Source organism: Urocitellus parryii, chromosome 5 (assembly GCF_045843805.1).
Source record: "Urocitellus parryii isolate mUroPar1 chromosome 5, mUroPar1.hap1, whole genome shotgun sequence".
Taxonomy (NCBI): domain Eukaryota; kingdom Metazoa; phylum Chordata; class Mammalia; order Rodentia; family Sciuridae; genus Urocitellus; species Urocitellus parryii.
The window spans coordinates 185,518,544-185,538,984 of record NC_135535.1 but is presented as its reverse complement, the minus strand read 5'-3'; the positions used below and the strand labels follow the sequence as shown (position 1 = coordinate 185,538,984).

At 38.3% G+C, this 20,441-nt stretch overlaps 1 protein-coding gene and 1 long non-coding RNA gene across 2 annotated transcripts in view; one reads left to right on the top strand and one right to left on the bottom strand.

Annotated features, from left to right (window-relative positions):
• Window positions 1-907: 907 nt before the first annotated feature.
• On the bottom strand, window positions 908-18,140 carry LOC144254936 (uncharacterized). The gene is made up of 3 exons (XR_013343644.1): window positions 18,068-18,140; window positions 3,851-3,948; window positions 908-972 (listed from the first exon to the last, which is right to left on the bottom strand). It is a non-coding gene; the product is annotated as an uncharacterized LOC144254936 (long non-coding RNA).
• Fbxw4 (F-box and WD repeat domain containing 4) overlaps window positions 17,417-20,441 on the top strand; it is an 89,916-nt gene continuing 86,891 nt past the window's right edge. Inside the window, exon 1 of the mRNA XM_026407883.2 lies at window positions 17,417-18,201. Coding sequence (XP_026263668.1) covers window positions 17,420-18,201 — 782 coding nt within the window. The 5' untranslated portion in view covers window positions 17,417-17,419. The remainder of the gene's footprint in view (window positions 18,202-20,441) is intronic.

Genomic DNA, 20,441 nt, shown 5'->3' with positions numbered 1-20,441 from the left:
TGGTCTCACCTATATGTAGAATCTAAAAATGTTGTACTCAGAGTAAAATGGTGGTTACCACAGGGTGAGGGGTTAGGGCATTGGGTAGATAGTGGACAAAGAATACAAAATTTCAGTTAGGAGGAATAAGTTCAAGAGACTTATTTTACATTACGGTGGCTGTGGTTAAAATATACTATATACTTAAAGACTGCTAAGAGAGTAGATTGTAAGTATTCTTACACACACACACACACACACACACACACAAAATATATGCAATTATACATATGTTAAATAGCTTGATTTAGCCATTCTGCAAAGTGTACATTAATCAAAATATGCTGCACATCATAAATATATACAAAACTTTTACTTGTCAATTAAACACATATACACACAAAATCATATATTCAATAGACTATGGAAGGCTGTGTAGTAGATTATAGGTATTGCTTTTTCTTTTTAGTCATCTTTTATTTGTTTGTTTGTTGTTTTTAAAATCACTTAAACAGGCACGGTCATGTATGCCCTGTAATTCTAGTGACTTGGGAGGCTAAGGCAAGAAGACTGTAAACTCAAGGTCAACCTCAGCAATTTAGTGAGGCCCTCAGCAACTTGGCAAGACCTTGTCTCAGAATAAAAAATGAAAAAATACTGGGGATGTGGCTTAGTGATAAAGTGCTCCTGGGTTCAATCTCCAGTACAAAAAAAAATCGTTTAAAAATTATATTTTAGGGGCTGGTGCTGTGGCTCAGCGGTAGAGTGCTTGCCTAGCATGTGCATGGCCCTGGGTTCAATCCTCAGTGCCACGTAAAAATAAATAAATAAAATAAAGGTATTTAAAAATGTAAACATAAAATATTTTTTTAAAAAATATATTTTAGGGGCTGGGGATGTGGCTCAAGTGGTAGCGTGCTCACCTGGCATGCATGCGGCCTGGATTCGATCCTCAGCACCACATACAAACAAAGATGTTGTGTCTGCCAAAAACTAAAAAATAAAAAAATGAAAAAAAAATATATATATTAATTACATGAGAATTATATAAATACATTCTCCTTGTACAAAAATAAAACATTACATATAAAATTAAAGTTTCTTACATCACCTCCCTCAATCCTTGTATATTTATACCTGAACCCACTAAAACTATATAGGAGTATATTGTACATATCCTTTGTGTGTGTGTGTGGTACTAGGACTTATACTCAGGGGTGCTCTACCTCTGAGCTACATCCTCAGTCCTTTTTCCTTTTTATTTTGAGACAGGGTCTCACTAAGTTGCCTGAGGTTGTCCTTGAACTTGTGATCCTCCTGCCTCAGCCTCCTGAATTGCTGGGATTACAGCTATATGCTACCACGACCTTGCTGTACATATCATTTTCATAATATTTTTTCACATATTTGTTTCACCCAACACTATTTCTTAGATATGTTTCTGTGTCACTATGTTGCAGTTTTATGTTCTCTTTTAAATTATTGCACTTTTTATTAATAATGGGGATTGAACCCAGGGTCTCACACATATCTGGCAAACACTTTATCACTAAGCTACAATCCCTAGCTCTTTTTTTTTTTTTTTTTAAATTATTTTGAGAAAGGGTCTTGTTAAATTTCCCAGGTTGGCATTGGACTTGTAATCCTTCTGCTTCAGCCTCCCAAGTAGCCAGGATTACAGGTGTATGCTGTTATACCCAGATAATTATTTCACTTTAAAAAGGTATTATATATTTTTCCATAGAGTGATAGATTATCATTTATTTAGCCAATTCTCCACTGGTGAACATTTAGATTGCTTGTACTTTTTTGCTATTATAAATTATACAGCAGGAATACTAACCATTTACTTTTTTTTTTTTTTTTTTTTTTTAACATTGATTCTATTGAAATGTGTTACAGTTGAACCCAGGGCCTTGTGCATGCTAGGAAAGTACTCTACCACTGAACTACATCCCCAATCCAGAAAAATTATTTTTATATTTTAAAAATATTTGTTTTAATTTAAAGTAGAACAAAGGTAGTGACTTTCAGTATTAACTCAGAGCTTACTGCCATTTTGCTAGAGGCTAAGATGGCCCCAAACACAAATAGTGCCTTAACACTGTTGATGCATTGGGGACCAAACCATCTCACTTGATCTCCAGCTAGTATTTTTTTTCTCACAGGATTCAGAGCAGTGTAAATCCATCAGCTCCCGTGAACTTTCAGGATTCATGAGAACTGAAAGACAAGGGGTTGAATCCCACTCCTTCTAAAACCTCAAATAAAGGAACTGAGACCTGGTGAGAGATTTTTCAACCCATAGAGAGAGAGGAGGAAATAGATAACTCAACCCCCATGGCATATGAGAATCCTTGGCTAGAATTTATCTAATTCCAGACCTTGGATATGCATCCCCATTAGCTCCTTTTGCCACCTGATCTTCAACTCTCACCCATACACTTGGGATGCTGGAGATGGAATTAATGAGGAAATCAGCAAATTCCCAGCACCTTCTACTTGGAGCCATGTCATCCTTAACCAAAGGTGCAACTGAGTGTAAAATAAGTAAAGTTCTTGCATTTGCTAAAAATGAGTTACAACACAAAGGCTCTCCAGTTAAAAGAAGGAAAAAAAAAAAAAACCCACTCCCCTCCCTTCAGACTCCCCTCAAGCCTCTAATCTCATCTGTGAAAAGGAACTGTACTTTACTGTCCACAAAACAGTCTATTTTCAAAGTGAGAGCAGAAGGGCCCTGCGAGCAGAGCCATCGGTAACTGTAGCTCCGAATTCCTGCTTGTTTATAGAAAGCAGTGGCTGAGGATAGACACTTTGAAACCACCTGTGAAAGAATTAAAGACCAAGGGGGGCAAAACCCCCATCACAAACAGAATCTCACTGATCAAGTGTGAAAGAAAAGGAAGAAAGAAAAAGCCAAGTAGATCTTTGCAGGCAACCACTAGATGGACATAGAATTCAAAAACATTCTTTAGTGAGATCAAGGATGGCAGGCTTTGAAGCCTGGAGGGCTGGCGGGTCTCAGAGCCCGCCTGGCCGCGCAAGCCCCACACCCAAGCGGCCGCAGTCTTGCACTTGCTGGAGGAAAGCATTTAAATTGGAACAATGTCAAATTTCACAGCTATCTTATGTCCAGTGACCTTACGGGACCCCAAGGGAAAGACAGATAAAAAAAATGATTGTTCTCGACAAGTTCCTGAAAGCGAAGAAGTCAAATAGGCAACCTCGAGAAACAAGGTTTCAAAATGAAAACGCCCACGGACTGCGGCGTGCGCGGCGGCGGGCCAACTGTGCTTATTTATTTATTCCTCTGTTTATTCTGTTGATGGAGGGCTGACAGTGTATCTCGTTCTTTATAGGACACACACAGAGAAATAAAGTTCCATCCCACAGTCCATTAACTTAGTAAATTTTATTGTGGAGCAAAGAGGAGGTAACGACTTTTCTCAATGATTTAATCACTTGGCAACGGATTTTACTGTTGTTGAAAGAAAATGAGACATAACCAGGGTCTAAAAAAAAAAAAAAACATCTACAGGTTAAGTGAAAGAACAATAAAGAACAGTTTATGGGAACAAAGATGAGATCTGAAACTTTTGTTGTGTTTTTAGACAAGAATTTCAATGACACTTCACATCTCCTGTGCCTAAGTGAATCATCATAGGTTAATGAGGTATTTTTGTTTGTTTGTTTTGCTTTGTTTTTGTTCTTGGTCTCCCCGCCCCCCCCCATTAAAAATTTTAGATGGAACTAAAATTTCCTTCCATCATTACCCAGATTGCATTTCCCACCTTCTTCCCCAGAGGCAGCCACTATCCTGAATTTGACATATGTAATACTGGTTTCTATTTGTGTAATTTAGTATACGTACCTAGTTCTTAAAGAATTATGAGGTTGGGTGCTGAGGTTGTGGCTCATCGGTAGAGTGCTTGCCTAGCGTGTGTGAGGCACTGGGTCCGATTCTCAGCACTGCATATAAACAAACAAATAAATAAAGGTCCACCAATAACTAATAAAATATATTTTTTAATTATGATGTTATTTCATATTAACTTTTTGTCATAAAAAGTATCATTACATATACATTACTGTAAATCTTTTTTGCTTATTTTAATTAATGTTTTTTTTTCCACCTATCCACACATACATTTTCTTTTTCTTTTTTTTTTTTTGGGGGGGGGACGGAGGTACAATATTTTAAAGGAAAAGAACAATGAGAAAGAAGTTCACTCACAGAAGAATGTTGTATGTACTTATATATTTCTACCTGTCTGATTGGGAGTCCGAAGTCAGGAGAACTTCATGGAACAGGCAAGGAACTTAGTTTGGTTTTGGAAAGAGACTGGAAACATTCAGAGTGGCAAGAATGTCATGAAACGTTTCTGAGATACCTATTACAATAATTTCTTAAAGTAGGAATAGTGAGTTTTGCTGTTTGAGTTTGCTTAACTATTTAGGATATAAGTTTGACACCCTTAACCTCATGTTAGGGATTGAACTTGAGCCTCAGTGCACATCAAGCAAGTGCTCTACCACTGAGCTACATCCCTGGACTTCTGGCTTTTTTTAACATTTAGGCAAGATGAAGGTTTTGACTGTGAAAGATATATTTAAAAAGGGATTCTGGATTAATCTAGTCAAGATTTACTGAAACAGAACAATAACCCCAGAAATTCTATAAAACACTATCATTTAAACTCAACAGGTGGACACACAAACCAATTACAAAGGAAAGAGATTTTGATCAATGGAGTCATTGGCGTGTGCTGATTAACATACATTGAAAATGTATTTGAAAAGTAAGATAAAGATACAAAGGTCACTTAGTGAGTGCTGCTTATGCTAGTAGCTTTAATTTTACCTTGTCAGTGCCCCTGTGTACAAAATTTGAGAAAGCAGGGCTTTGATTTGTTCAGGTTTCCTTAAGGAGGGGCCACAGAATCCTTGAACCATGATTTGAAAAAGATGGATAAGATATTCTACCCAAAATTCAACATCACCTTTAATCTTGCCCTCTCCTCCTCTAATCCCTAGGTAATGTTTTGTGCTTCTTTTGCAGAAAAGCAATTTTGTTAATCACTTTAGCACCAATTCTTGCATCCCTGGCAATACTCAGAACTGCTTCCATCCAAGTCTTTGATGTGGGAAAGAAACACACACACACTCTTTCGCATGTAATCTGAAAACAATTCACCTCTTGCCAATGAATGCACAGCACTCCACTTTAATAGAGAGCAAGTTCTGTGGAGGTTTCTAATCCTTTCTGCCAAAGAAGAGAAGAGAGAGAATCACTCAGGTAGCCCAACCTCATTCAGGAGTTAAAATCACTTGGAATGTTTTGTGGTGTGTTTGGGGCTTTTTAAAAATATCACTTGCTGAAGATTACTGCTCTCAGGGGAAATCAAAACAACTCAAGATCAAAAAAATAAAAATAAAAATAAAAAATAAAAAAGATTCCCCATCCCCAACTCAAACAGGATATTCTTCTCAACTCAGATAACTCTTGATCTAAGTGTATTACAAAAAACCTGCTTTAATCCCTCAAAGCAATGGTGTTATAGATAAGTAGCAGTAACTGAGGTGGCTTAAATTCCAGAAATGTACAAAAGATTTGGCTGGAAACAAAACTAAAAAAGAAAAAAAGCTCAATCCGCATTGCTGTGACTTGAAGAGGTAAATTTAGGGCAGTAAAAATGCAAAGAATGACCCCTAAGAAAGAAATAGCCATGAAAGTTAGGAATTATCTTAATAGTCTCATAGGCTGCTTAGTGTGTGTGTGCTTTGAAGAGGTATGTGTCAGGGCTTTAAAAAATTGAAATTTTTGTACTGATTTTTAGATCTGATAGACTTCATTAAAAATTTATTTGTATGTTTCACTGTGATATTGAAACATTATGATACTATTCCCAAAATGAATTTTTCTCTTTTTATACTTTTTAGTTGAGTTATAGTATTTTCCTCCCTGTTTAATTCTTTTTCCTAACATCTTATTGTTTACTTAAATGCAATGGGATGGATTTATTCTTTTTCCTTCTACCAACAGTTCTCCATGGCAAAGTAATGTGTTTTTTTTTTTTTAAATTTTTTAGAGTTTGAAAAAAGCCCTTTCATTTTTTAGAGTTCTCTTTTTAGAAATAAAAAAAAAAAAACTTATTTATTTATTTAGGTACCTGGGATTGAACCTGGGGTGCTTAATCACTGAGCCACATCCCCAGCCCTTTTTGGTACTTTTTTTTTTTTTTTTTTTTTTTTTAGAGATAGGGTCTTACTGAGTTGCTTAGGGCCTTGCTAAGTTGTTGAGAACTGGCTTTGAACTTGTGATCCTTCTGCCTCAGTCTCCTCAGCTGGGATTATAGGTGTGCACCACTGCACCCACTAAAACTTATTTTTTGTTTGGTGATACAAATGAATAGCTAAAAGCTAAAAATTCAAAAGGTATAGGTGTAAAAATGGTATATAGTAAAAAGAAACTGTCCCCCATTTACCTGATTCCCCTCAGAGGCAAACACTAATACTAGGTTTTTGTGTGTCTTTTCAGAGACACTCAGTGTACATAAGTCAAAGCATACAAATGCAGTTTTCTTCTCTTCACAATAGATTATATACACACTTTTCCGGCATTTTGCTTCTCTTCACTCAATGTGTATTAGAGATCCTTCTGTAAGAATGCATATGATCTTCCTTTTTTGTTTTATTTCTGCTTTTTTGCAATACTGGGGATTGAACCTAGTAGCACTCCCAGACCTTTTTTTTTTTTAATATTTATGTTTTAGTTCTCTTCGGACACAACATCTTTGTTGGTATGTGGTGCTGAGGATCGAACCCCGGGCCGCCCGCATGCCAGGCGAGCACGCTACCGCCTGAGCCACATCCCCAGCCCCACTCCCAGGCCTTTTTTATTTTTTAATTTTTTTGGTTGTAAATTAACACAATATCTCTATTTTATTTATTTATTTTTATGTGATCCTGAGGATCGACCTGGTGTCCCACATGTGCTGGCGCTTTACAACTGGGTCGCAACCCCAGCCCCCAACACAGACCTTTTTCATTTTTATTTTGAGATAGAGTCTCATTAATTTATCTAGTCTGGCCTTGAACTCCTAATCCTCCTGCCTCAGCCTCCTGAGTTAGCAGCACCACTGTGCTCAACTTGCTCATTTGTTTTAACAGCTGCTTATTATTCTATTCTATGGATGTTCCATGATTTAAACAGCTTGGAAGACATTTGTTCCAAACATGTTTATACTCTGACAATGGCCTGTTTCTTCTAAGGTTGTTTCTGTGACTCTATCTTGGGTACTTTCTTTTTTTTTTTTTTAATAGTTGTTTAGTTGTAGATGGACCCAATACCTTTATTTTGTTTTTATTTTTATGTAGTGTAGGGGATCAAGCCCAGTGTCTCACACATGCTAGGCAAGGGCTCTACCACTGAGCCACAATCCCGGCCCCTCCCTGTCTTGGGTACTTTTGAATAAGAAATTTAAAAATGTAACATTGCAGGCTCTTAAATTGTCTTATTTTCTAGGAATTTAATTTTTTTTAATTACTGGAAGTGATGTCTATAGTTTTTGTTGTTGTTGTTTTTTAAATCATCATTATGGAAGTTGTATGATGCCAAGACTTTCAATTACTTTCTCTCAGTCTCCTCATGGATCCCACCTAAACTGTGTCACAATATAACTGCTCAAACATTTAAAATTCTGTACATGAATTTCCTGTGTGAATTAATACAGGACAATGGAGAAGTTCCTGCTAATAGCTGATATTAATTTTAATTTTCAAAACCCTACAAAATATCATTTAAATATTATTGCTTTACATACCTGTGATTAAACTCTGACTGAACATGCTAAACACTCAAATCAGGGAAATCAGAATTTCTGATTGACTCCAACTATTTTGGAAGGTTAGGCAGCTGTGGGGCCTGATGCTAGTGGTTCTTCTATTGTTGAACAATATAGAGATGAAGATCTTGACAGATTGAAGATTAAATCTCCTGAATTGTGCCACCAAGCTTGGCCATATGTGTGGAATGCATGAGCACTAAAGTTCCTCTTTACTTTTGGTGGTTCAATAGTATTCAGATGGTTCAATAGTATTCTGTCTCACCAAGGTTGATACCTATATGGTCATCTTTTGATTCTATTATCAGATGGACTTCAGTTTCAGATTTTTAATTTATCCATTTGGTTCCTAATTTATGAGCTTCTATAACAGATGTGAAGTTCAGTGTTTCTTTGCTCACTCTTTTGCTGAGAGACTCTTCTAACAGACAGCCTGTCATCTGTTGGGAAGGAGATCTGGGTTTGACTGGAAGCAACAGAGTTGGTGGTCCAATGGCCATTGTCCTGCGAGGAGCAGGTGGTCTCTCTAAGTTCCAAGTGTTTGGAAACTTCTCTTACTGGTGATCACATTGCTAAAGGAAGAAGAGCTAGGCTGCACTCCTTGTTTCCACAATCCCTGGGGGCTAGCTTGGACTTCTTTTCTGATTTTCTCTCCATGGTGCATTTCTAACAGGGCATTTTTCTCATTCATCTCTCTATTTGTGTTTGAAACAGCTGCTACAGGAAAAGGGAAAGACATATTACTAGAGTATATAATATTTTAGAAGAAGCCACACAGTTTTTCAAAAGATGACATTAAATTTTGGTTCAGAGACCATAATTGCTCTTTAATTAGTGTGTGTGTGTGTGTATATGTGTGTGTGTGTGTATATATACACATATGTATGTTTAATTATACATATAAAAGTGCATATATGTATATGTATATGTATGTACACATACACACACACACACACACACTGTAGTGAAGAATGAACCCAGGACCTTGCATGTGTTAGGCAAGTGTTCTACCACTGAGCTACATTCCCAACCCTTTTTTATTATTGTATTTTGAGACAGGTTCTTTTTAAGTTGCCCAGGCTGGCCTTGAACTTGTGATCCTTGTGCCTCAGCCTCTCAAGTAGTTGGGATTGCAGCTGTGTGTGCCACCATCTATTTGTTTTTAAAGTAAAAAAAAAAAAATGAAAAAATTCAAATTAGACCTATTCTTATTTCATTGACATCCAAAATGTGTTTATAGTTACTAATTGAATATAGTCTACCATCTGTTGAAGAAAATGTAACTAAATGATGCTTCAAAAAAGTTACGCTTTGTGGTTTTTGTTTTTGTTTGGTGCTGGAGATGAACCGAGGGTCACTGAGCCATATCCCCATCCTTTTATATTTTATATTTTGACACAGGTCTTCCTAAGTTGCTAAGGGTCTCACTAAGTTGCTGAGGCTGGCTTTTTTTTTTTAACTTTATTTTATTTACTTATATGTGGTGCTGAGGATCGAACCCAGGGCCTTGCACATGCAAGGTGAGCGCTCTACCGCTGAGCCATAACCCCAGCCCCTGAGGTTGGCTTTGAAATTGCAGTCCTCCTGCATCAGTCTCCTGAGCCACTGGGATTATAGGCATGTGCCACCATGCCAGGCTGTTTCTCACATTTTTAACAGGACCTGAAACCTAAGACAAGATCAATAAATGATATCCTGTGGTTTCATTCAGTGTAATGAATATATTAAATGAAAAAAAATTACTTGCAGTTAAGCATGGTTAAGTATCATTAATAATATTTATAGAATCAGAAATAAGAATTTTATATTTAACTTGGTACTTTCTTCTGAAAGAACTAAAGATTCTGAAAAAAGCAATCTTTTCTTAGAACTTACCTTACTCATTTATTGGAAAAGGACTGATAAGATCATATTTGTTCATATAGATGATTGAATAACTTTATTGACACTTTATTTATTGGTCCATTAAAAAAGAAACATAACTTGATAGCATGGTAAGAAATCTCCAGGGCTGGGGATGTGGCTCAAGCGGTAGAGCGCTCGCCTGGCATGCATGCGGCCCAGGTTCGATCCTCAGCACCACATACAAGCAAAGATGTTGTGTCCGCCGAGAACTAAAAGAAATAAATATTAAAAATTCTCTCTCTCTCTCTCACTCTCTCTTTAAAAAAAAAAAAAATCTCCAATGACCAGGAAAGTTTCACCTGATTTTTGTAGTTCTCTCAAGTATTACATCTTCCATGATTTTTGCCAAATGACTCAGTCTTCTGATAAGCAGAGATCACAAAAATCACAAAATCTGATGACATATGACAATTTATCTAATTCCTAATCCTGATGGTTCTCTAACTTGTTCAAAACTCCTGTGAAGTCAGGCACCATGGTGCATGCCTGTAATTTCAGCAACTTGAGAGGCTGAGGCAGGAAGATTGCAAGTTCCAGGCCAACCTGCACAACTTAGTGAGGTCTTAAGCAAATTAGTAAGACTCTATGTCAAAATAAAATATAAAAAGGGCTGGGTATGTAGCCAGTACCAAAACAAAACAAAGCAAAATAACAATAAAACCTTTTGAACCACACCTATTGACACAAAGGTAGCGGTTGCAGGCTAACAGCATCAGTATATAAAAGAATTACTTAACTGGCAAATCTCTCAAAAATCTGTTTTGGCTCTTTTTCCCAACAAAGTTACATTTTATATTTCCTGTGCCTTCCTTTACTTGCTCTTCGGATCATTATTGACATACTGTCCCTACACACACATACAACATACATACACATACACACACATAATATATAAATACATGTATATAATTTATATAAAAATTAATGATTGGAAAAGTCTGTTTCTCACAGTTGTAAAGTCAGGACAGTGTCTCAGAATGATGTTTTCTGACCCTTTGGAAAGTGAACCTTTCTAGTAAGACTGTTAAACTAGATGATTAGAATTTATTATTATTATTATTTTTTTCAGTGCTGAGGATCAAACCCAGGGACTTGTGCATGCTAAGCAAGTGCTTTACCATTGAACTACACCTCCAGCCCTAGATGACTAGAGATACATAGCTTATTGAAGATGATTTACTGAGACATTATTTTTACTTTTTTATTCTGCATGTGAGGTAACAGGATAGGGTTTCATAATATCATGAATCTGTTATAGCTCAGGAGACACACTGCTTTCATGAATCAGTTTTTGCAAAGACTTCTCTGTGGTCAGAAAAGACTAAAATGGACTTTATAACAACTTCAATTTTGGGGCTGGAGTTGTAGCTCAGTGGAAGAGTGCTTGCCTAGCATGTGTGAGGCACTGGGTTCGATTCTCAACACCACATATATAAATAAAATAAAGGTCCATCAACAACTAAAAAATATTAAAAAAAAAAAACAACTTCAATTTTTACAGCTAGCTTCAGCAAAAGTGAGGCTCTAAGCAACTCAATGAGACCCTGTCCTGAATAAAATACAAAATAGGACTGGGGATGTGGCTCAGTGGTTGAGTATTCCTGAGTTCAATCCCTAGTCACCCCCCCCTCCAACAAAACAAAACAAAACAAAACAAACAAAAAACAAACTTCAATTTTTAGAACAGTTTTAGATTTACAGAAAAATTGTGAAGATGGCACATAGAATTTTTGTATATTCTTATCAACACACTTTATGTTACTATGGTGTATTTGTTATACTTCATGAACTGATTAGATTTCCTTAGTTTTTTTTTTTTTTTAAGAGAGAGTGAGAGAATTTTAATATTTATTTATTTATTTCATCGGCAGACACAACATCTTTGTTTGTATGTGGTGCTGAGGATGGAACCTGGGCCGCACACACACCAGCCCAGGGCGCTACCGCTTGAGCCACACCCCCAGCCTCTAGATTTCCTTAGTTTTTATCCAATGTCCTTTTAAATTTCTTTTCCGGTCTCAGGATCCTGTTTAGGATACCACATTACATTTAGTTTATTATATGTCCTTTGGCTCCTCATGGCTGTGACATTTTCTCAGACTTTTCTTGTTTTTGGTAATCTTGACAATTTTGAGGAGTACAGGTCAGTTATTTTATAGAATTATTTCTCATTTGGAATTTATACAATTTTTCTCATTATTAGATTTTTAAAATTTTTCATAATTCAATTTTTTTCTCTATTATCATGGGTTCTGGGGAGGAAGACTATAGAGGCAAAGTGACATTTTTATCAACATGACTCATCACTGTTGATGTTGACCTTGATCATCTGGCTTAAGCAGTGCTTGTCTGGATTTCTCCACTGTTAAGTTGCCCCTCCCCCTTCCATATTGTATTTTTGGGAGGAAGTCACCTTGTGCAGTTCTCAAAGGAGTGGGGAGTTATGTTCCACCTCCTCAAAGATGAAGTATCTACAAATTATTTGTAATTCGTCTGCATGGGAGAAAGCTGGGGTATACTCAGTGGTAGAGTATGTGCTTAACATTCAGAAAACCTTGGGTTTAATCCCCAGCACCAAAAGAAAAAAACAAAAACAAAAAAAGGACTCGCTTAACTAAATTATTTCTTATGCTTAGGTATGAACATCACTTATCTTTTTTTTCCCCTTAAAAATGGTTATTGAAACTTAGAAATGCAGGAAGCATATAAAGCAAGAGCAAATAGAATTACCCTTAATTCCAACTCTAATCATCAACATAGCATTTGTCATTTCCTTCCAGTTTCTCTGCATAAAGTAGCTTTAAAAAGTTTTTTTTTTTTTTTTTTTTTGACAAAGAGTTTGGTTGTTTTTCGGTATTGGGGGATTAAACTTGGGGGTACTTTACCACTGAGTTACATATATCCCCATCCCAGGCCTTTTTATTTTTATTTTGAGACTGGGAGGGTCTTTCTAAATTGCTAAGGCTAAGGTTGGCCTTGAACTTGAGATCCTCCCAAGCAGCTAGGATTACAGCTGAGCACCACTGGGCTGGAAAGTAACTATTTTAATCCAACATTTGCTTGAAAAAGTTCCATATGAACAATTTTTATCTTTGAATTTGACAAAGATGGTAGATTCATATAAAAATAGCAGATCTTGGTAGCATTCCTAAGCAAATTTCAGAATATAGAATATTTACCAGTAATTATTTATGAAAACTTTTTAGACTCTTTTTCTTTATTTAAAATAGTATAAATAAGATTTGAAGAAATTTGGAGACTTGTTAAAAACTCAGGCAATGATCTAGGCATCAAATCTCCAATTTAATTGGTGATTTAGACTCATGGCAACTTTTTCTTTTTGAAAGAATTATTATTATCATATATATATTTTTAGTAAAAATGCTATGTTTATTAAACATTTTTATAGTTCATTTCAATGTATATTCAGAACTATTCCTGCAGAAGTTAAATTTCAGACATCTAATTTAGGTAATTGCCTCTTGAGTAAAACAAAGAATGACAGTCTCAACATAGCATTTATTGATTTTGTAAAGGTGATACACAGTTATAATATAAAATCAAGCAATATAGAGAAGTACAAAGTAAAATCCAAAAATTCTGTTACTTAGAACCATTATTAACATTATCCTACAAAAAGCACTCCTTGTATAAATTATAAAAAGTCTCATATAATACATGCCTTACTGTTACTAAATGTTACTAAATTTAATAGAAGTGTTAAATTTTGTTAGATAGCGTTTAACAGAAATGTTACTAAATTTAACTATTTTGTTACTAATTTTTTTGTACCAGGGATTGAACTCAAGGGCACTGAGCCACATCCCCAGCCCTATTTTGTATTTTATTCAGAGACAGGGTCTCACTAAGTTGCTTAGTGCCTTGCTTTTGCTGAGGCTGGCTTTGAACTTGCAATCTTCCTGTCTCAACTTCTCCAGCCACTGGAATTACAGATGTGCACCACTGTGCCTGGCTTTGTTACTAAATTTAACAGAAGAAAATGAAGCTGAAGCAAAATGAAGGAATCACCAAACTTTAGTTAAATGTTCTTTGCTAAAATATATTAATTCCTATGAATTCCTTTCAAGTTTTGTAAAAAAGATTATGAAAAATATTAGGAGGTTGAGTATCTACATGATTAACTCCTTTTCTCCGTTGTTGGGGATCAAACCCAGGATCTCATAAATGCTAGGCAAGTACTCTACTACACCTCCAGTCCCATGATTCACTCTTAAAAAGTAATTGAGCCAGACATGGTGGTGCAGGGCCTTAACAGCAGCTACTTGGGATATTAAGGCAGGATAGCAAGTTCAAGTCCAGGCTTGGCAACTTAGGGAGATCCCGTCAAAACAAAAATTAAAAAGGGATGGTGGGGCTGGGGATATGGCTCAAGCGGTAGCGCGCTCATCTGGCATGCATGGGGCATTGGGTTCGATCCTCAGCACCACATAAAAATGAAATAAAGATGTTGTGTCCACCGAAAACTAAAAAATAAATATTAAAAAATTCTCTCTCTCTCTCTCTAAAAAAAAAAAAAGGGATGGTGACCGGGTATGGTGGCACACACCTGAATTCCCAGTGGCTTGGGAGGCTGAGGCAGGAGGATCATGAGTTCAAAGCCAGCCTCAGCAAAAGCAAGGTGCTAAGCAACTCAGTGAGACCCTGTCTCTAAATAAGATACAAAATAGGGCTGGGATGTGGCTCAGGGGTTGAGTGCCCCTGAGTTCAACCCAGTACCCCCCCCCCCCCGCCCTTCCCCCCCTAAAAGGGATGGGGATGTTCACATCCCATGCATGTCAACAATCACCACTAGGAATGTCACTTACATGGACACAGAAACATAAAGGACTTAATATATCTGCAACTAAAAGTCCTCTTTAAGGTGGACTTCCACCATCATTTAGAAGTTTTTATAAAGCATTAAATTCTACTTTTTAGAATTTAAGAACCCAGTGGTGTTTAACCACTAATCCACATCTGCAGCCCTATTTATATTTTATTTCGAGACAGGGTCTAATTGTTTAGGTCTTCACTAAGTTGCCGAGGCTGGCTTTGAACTCACAATCCTCCTGCCTCAGCCTCTTGAGCCACAGGGATTTATAGGTATGTACCACTGTGCCTGGCTTGTTTTTTATTTTTAAAAAATGTTTGGGACAAATAGTACCTCCAAATAACAAAATATTTGCTAATTTTCCATTTGCCTTTCTTCCTGTGTAGTGAGTACTTTGATTTACTACTTTTTTTTTTTTTGGTACTGGGAACTGAACCCAGGGGTGCTTTACCATTGAGTTACAACCTTAGGCCTTTGTATTTTTTTATTTTGAGATAGGGCCTCACTAAGTTGCCAAGGCTGGCCTTGAATTTGTAATCCTCTTGCCTCAGCTTCCCAAATCAATGGGATTACAAATATAGGCCACTGTGCCTGGCAGGACTTTTTATTTTTTTTTTTATTTTTATTTAGAGAGAGAGAATTTTTTAATATTTATTTTTTAGTTTTCGGTGGACACAACATCTTTGTTTGTATGTGGTGCTTAGAATCGAACCCGGGCCGCATGCATGCCAGGCAAGCACGCTACCGCTTGAGCCACATCCTCAGCCCAGGACTTTTTATTAATTTTGGAGATCATTAAACCATGAATTCTAGCCTAAACAGTTCACCTGATCTGTAGCTTGGGTATAGCACAGTGATTTGACATTTTAAAATGATAGTATGATTTCTCCAGCAATTAAGGCAATATGGAATAAAGGGTAAAATATACTTGTTTGTGGGTTTTAATCCTGACAATTTATATTGAGTTAATTAAATAATTTTGTTTTTGTGGTTTGAAATCTCCACTAAAAATTAGGTATAATCAATATAGATGAACTACTCAGCTTTACTATGTGTAAACAAGGGGTTAAAAAACTCAAAAAAGTTACAAACATGTCAACACAAATAAGAACACAAAACACAAGAATCATGTTATATTTATTTCTATCTTCCTTCCAGAGTGTCTCACAGTACACAAATGTAGTGAGATTAAAACAACAACAACAACAACAACAACAACAAAACATTGAATTGATGAAAACTTCCTTCTCAATTTGCAGTGTTCCTATCTTGGTAGCCTTTGACCAGTCTGCTACCTAAGAATAAGTCAATTTCTTTGTAATGATCTTTAAAAGATGCTCTAAATTCTTTGGTTATACCGAAATGTAGTAGATATTGCTTTTAATAAACCACTGCCTAGAGTTTAGAAATCATTTTCTTACAAAGCCTTTTAAAATGTGTGTGTATGTCTGTTTGTAACAGGATTTGACCTGTAACTGTTATTGAGAATTTTCTTCAAGGAGTTCAAAGCATTTTACAGGGATCATCTCATTTATCCTTCGAAAGTAAGGCAGAGGTATTATCTCTACTATAGACTAAGAACACTAAAAGGCCAAGATAGGTGGGGTTTTTGTTGTTGTTTTGCTAAGATCAAAAAGTAAGTCTAGGGCAAAGCCAGATTCCGGTCTGACCTTGTTACATGATTCTTCTGTAATACAATGCTGCAGCTTCCCCTAGTCTCTCTTTGGCCATGCTGAATGAATCATTTTCAGAATTGATTTCTCACTCATTCCTGTTCCCTGAAAATGGGTATTAAGACGTAGGTAAATACAAAAGAAAATTCCTCAGTCCTTCCCATATTGCTTTGGGGTACAGGATACCAGACAGGAGAGGCATCTTCCTCCCTTCTTCCAAATCTTACTATGCAACCCAGTGTTACCTCATAGAAAAATAACTCAGAAAAAAAAAAAAAAAAAACAACCAAAAACAAAAACAATAACTTGGGCCACAAATGCAAGTCACATATATAATTTTAAATCTTCTAGTATTTACATTAAAATATATTGTACTCAGCTAATATATCTAAAACATTAACACTTTAATATGCAATCAATATAAAATTATTAATGCTATTTCACATTCTTTTTCTTGTATAAGTCTTCAAAATCTGGTATGTGTTTCATACACTTAGAGCATACTTTAATTTGGACTAGCCATATTTCAAATGCTCAGTTGCCATGTGTGATCAGAGGGGACTCCTTTGGACAACACAGGTTTAGAACTAGGCCTCAGTGGATCTCTCTTCAGACTGATGCGTGAATGGAACTGGTGATACAGGAATCATGAGTGACCCTGGAGGATAAGAAGCCCTAGCTCTGCTTTTTGCTGATACATGACTGGGGAGTTATGGAACTAGTAGATTGCAACCTCTCAAAATGTATCTAATGATACAACTTCACTGTCAGGACCTTGGTTCACATCCTATGTGAGAACTCCAGCAACTGCAATGGAACCTGTCAAATTCTAGGGCTGCAGTTTCCTGAGGCTCTGGTATGTGGCCTGAGGAAAGGAAGTACCACCTGGGAAAGAGAAAGGTTCCGTGAGGGGAAGGCCACTCAACTAGGCGCTGCTTGAGGGCAGGGGCTCCACCTTGGTGCTTCCTGAAGGCGGGGGCTCCCTTTGTTGCCTTAGATGGGGCCTTTCAGCAAGCCTCAGAACCAGCTTGATGACTGAATGCAGGTGCTTCCACCAAGTGCTCCGGGAGGCCCTGGGGATGGGGATGTCAGCGCCCAGGCCCGCACCCCGAAGTGGCTCCACCACCGCAGGTGTGAGGGGCGGGCCTAGGCCTCAGCCCGCGCCGCCCCATGTGACCCGGTCCGACATGGTGTCGCCTCCTCCCGGGGCGGCGGCGGTGGCTCGGGCTCGGCTCCGCGTTGGGCCGGCCCCGCGGCCGCTCATGGGCAGCCAAGGCCGCTCGGGAACCCCCGGGAACAGCGGGCCGGGCGAGGGCGAGGGCGGGGAGACGAGGGAACTGCAGGAAGCGAGGGTCGTGCGGGGGAAGCGAAGGAAGGGGAAGGGAAAAGCCGGCGCAGGGCAAGGCGGAAGAGGAAGCGGGGCGGAAGGGAAGCCGGGGCTGCAGCAGGCGCAGGAGGCTGCGGGGTCGTGGGTAGAGGCAGAAGCTGGGGCAGGCCCGGGACGGGACTCAGAGGGAGGCGGAAGCGTGGAGGAAGGAGCGGGAAGCATCGAGAAGGGAGATGAAGGGAGCACAGGGGCTGGGAAGGAGGCACAAGGAAGACTTGATGGGAAAGAGGAGGAACGGAGAGGCAGGACTGGGCGGCGAGAGGATGCCAGGCCGGGGAAAGCACAGGGACAAGACGGTCAGGCTTGGGGCGGCATCGCAGGGACAGGAGCGGCCATGGCGGCGGCAGCCGAGGAGGAAGCGGCGGCTCGGGAGCCCGCTGCCCGGCCGGCTGCAGGGCCCGCGCTCTGGCGCCTGCCCGAGGAGCTGCTGCTGCTCATCTGCTCCTACCTGGACATGCGGGCCCTCGGCCGCCTGGCGCAAGTGTGCCGCTGGCTGCGGCGCTTCACCAGCTGCGACCTGCTCTGGCGCCGGATAGCCCGGGCCTCGCTCAACTCCGGCTTCACGCGGCTCGGCACCGACCTGTAAGCGTCCGCTCGCCGCCCGCTCCCCGCCCCGGGCCGGCCAGCATCCCGGGAAAGGGCGGGGCGCCGCGGCCTGGTCGGCCCGGGGCCGTGTCGCACCCCGAATTCCGAGGCCCAGACCCGACCTCCGCCGAGACCCCTCCCCGAGCACTCTCGGGATCCAGTGCCTCTCCTGTCCAAGGTCCCCATTTTAGGAAGCCCCCAAGAGCATCCCTCAGTCAGCACCCTCCCCATAGGGCGGCTCTTCGCAATTACCCATCTTAAACACTCCCTTGAGCTTTTAATTGTGGCTTTTCGCGGATCTTTGACTGCCCCGGTTCCTCAGCCCAAAGCACCTAGGACCCGTGGTCTGTCATGCTTTGGACGATTTCTCCAATCCAGGTCGAGGACCCAGGTTCATAAATGGTCTATCAAAATGTTTTTGAGGATGTTCATCGTCCCTACTCTCTTCTAAAGGTGGTTAGGCTCAGATAAAATCAGATATGAAGAAAAAAGACTCAGGTCCTAAAAGAAAGCACTTAGTCCCATTGTCAACATAATTTATGACTTGATACAGGCAGAAGGACCCAAAAAGCGTGTCTGCTTGAGGCAGGAGGCTGGATTAGTTTTAGGCCGAGCCCTAAGTATTGCGGTTTGGCCTGTTTTGAGTAGGGTATGAGACCTGTAAATGAAAACTTTACTGAACTGTTAAACTGTTAAATAGAAAGGGGGAAAAATGTATGGAATTGGAATAAAAGCTTTCAGATTGCAAGCATTCTATTCAATTATAGTAGAATAAAGTTAAAGTTTTTAAAAACATAATCAACCATTTCCATTTAAATTTTTTCAGTTGCACCTCCCCCATCGTTGCTGTCTTACTGATCCTAACAGAATGGGTGCATAATGAATAATTTAATGCATTATTGGGTAACACCTTTATTGAGATTTCACACACCATATCATACATTTGTCTTTTGAATTAATTTCTTAGGATAAATTTTCAGGATAGGTGTTATTGGATCAAAGGTTATGGCTTGCAAAGTCGTTGGACCAAGTTAGGTATACCAACAAAAAAATGACTGAACCAATTTCATGTGAGAATTTAAAAAAAATCTTTGCTACCTCAGTGATTATCTGATGATATGTCCAATTTGATATTAATCATGGCAAGGATAAATATCTTCCCACCTGTTTGTTTCACATGCCAGATTGTCTCTTCTAACTCTTTGTGGATTTATTATTGGGGTCTTGATGTTTTTCTTATACATTTGGAGTTTTTGTGGATCACAAATGTTAAACTCTAGCCTGTCATCTTTGGTGCAGAATTTTTTTTTTTCCAGTCAGTTCTTTTTACTTTACTGGTTTTGTCTTAGAGAAGTTTTATACTTTATTAGAATCTGATATTATGATTTTTTTTCCCAAAAACTGAAAATATATAATTCTCCACAGACCTGATAAATCTCTTTGATTTGTCACTGGCTTTCTTATAACTTGATTTTTAAGTAGTTAACACTTTCATTTCATTAGTATCACTTTTGTTTTGGTGCAAGAAGTGAATTTAGCTTACTGTTTCTTTTTTTCCCCTAAATGGTTGTTTAGTTATCATCACATCTTTTGTTAAATTTACTCTCTGTAGATATGCATGTATGTTTGATTTATATCTGAATACTGTTTTGCTCTGATATATATTTTCATTTCCATACCATTTTAAATATTGTTGCTTTTTTGATGGAGTCTAATATCTGTTAGATTTTGATTATACTTTTTGAATTTATGTGTGTCACATCTCCACATCTACTTGATTCCCAACCAAAAAAATTTCTGTTCCTTTTTATATATTTCTGTGGGTTTGTACCACTGTAAAGTTCTTGCATATCAGTTGTTATTCTTGTGCTTCTAAGTATCTTATACATTTGATTATTGTTCCAAACGTCATCTTTTTTTCAGTATGTTTCCAGCAGAGTATAATTGATGTACAGGATTACTATAAATTTTGTAAATTTTGAACCTGATCATTTTGCTTAAGTTTTTCTGTTCTATTATGATTTGTTGATGATAATAATTCTTTGGGGTTTTTTTGGTGTGTGTGTGTGTGTATGCCATCTTGTCAAAAATAGTAGTTTTTTTTTTCTTCTCTTGCTTTCTTATCAGAGTAACTCTTTCAAAGAATATTATCAGTTGATCTATAGGAGAAGTTGGTTAAAATGATTGGAACCCAAGCTAACTAACCAAGGCAAAGTTTGGCTTTCTATTGCTCCTTA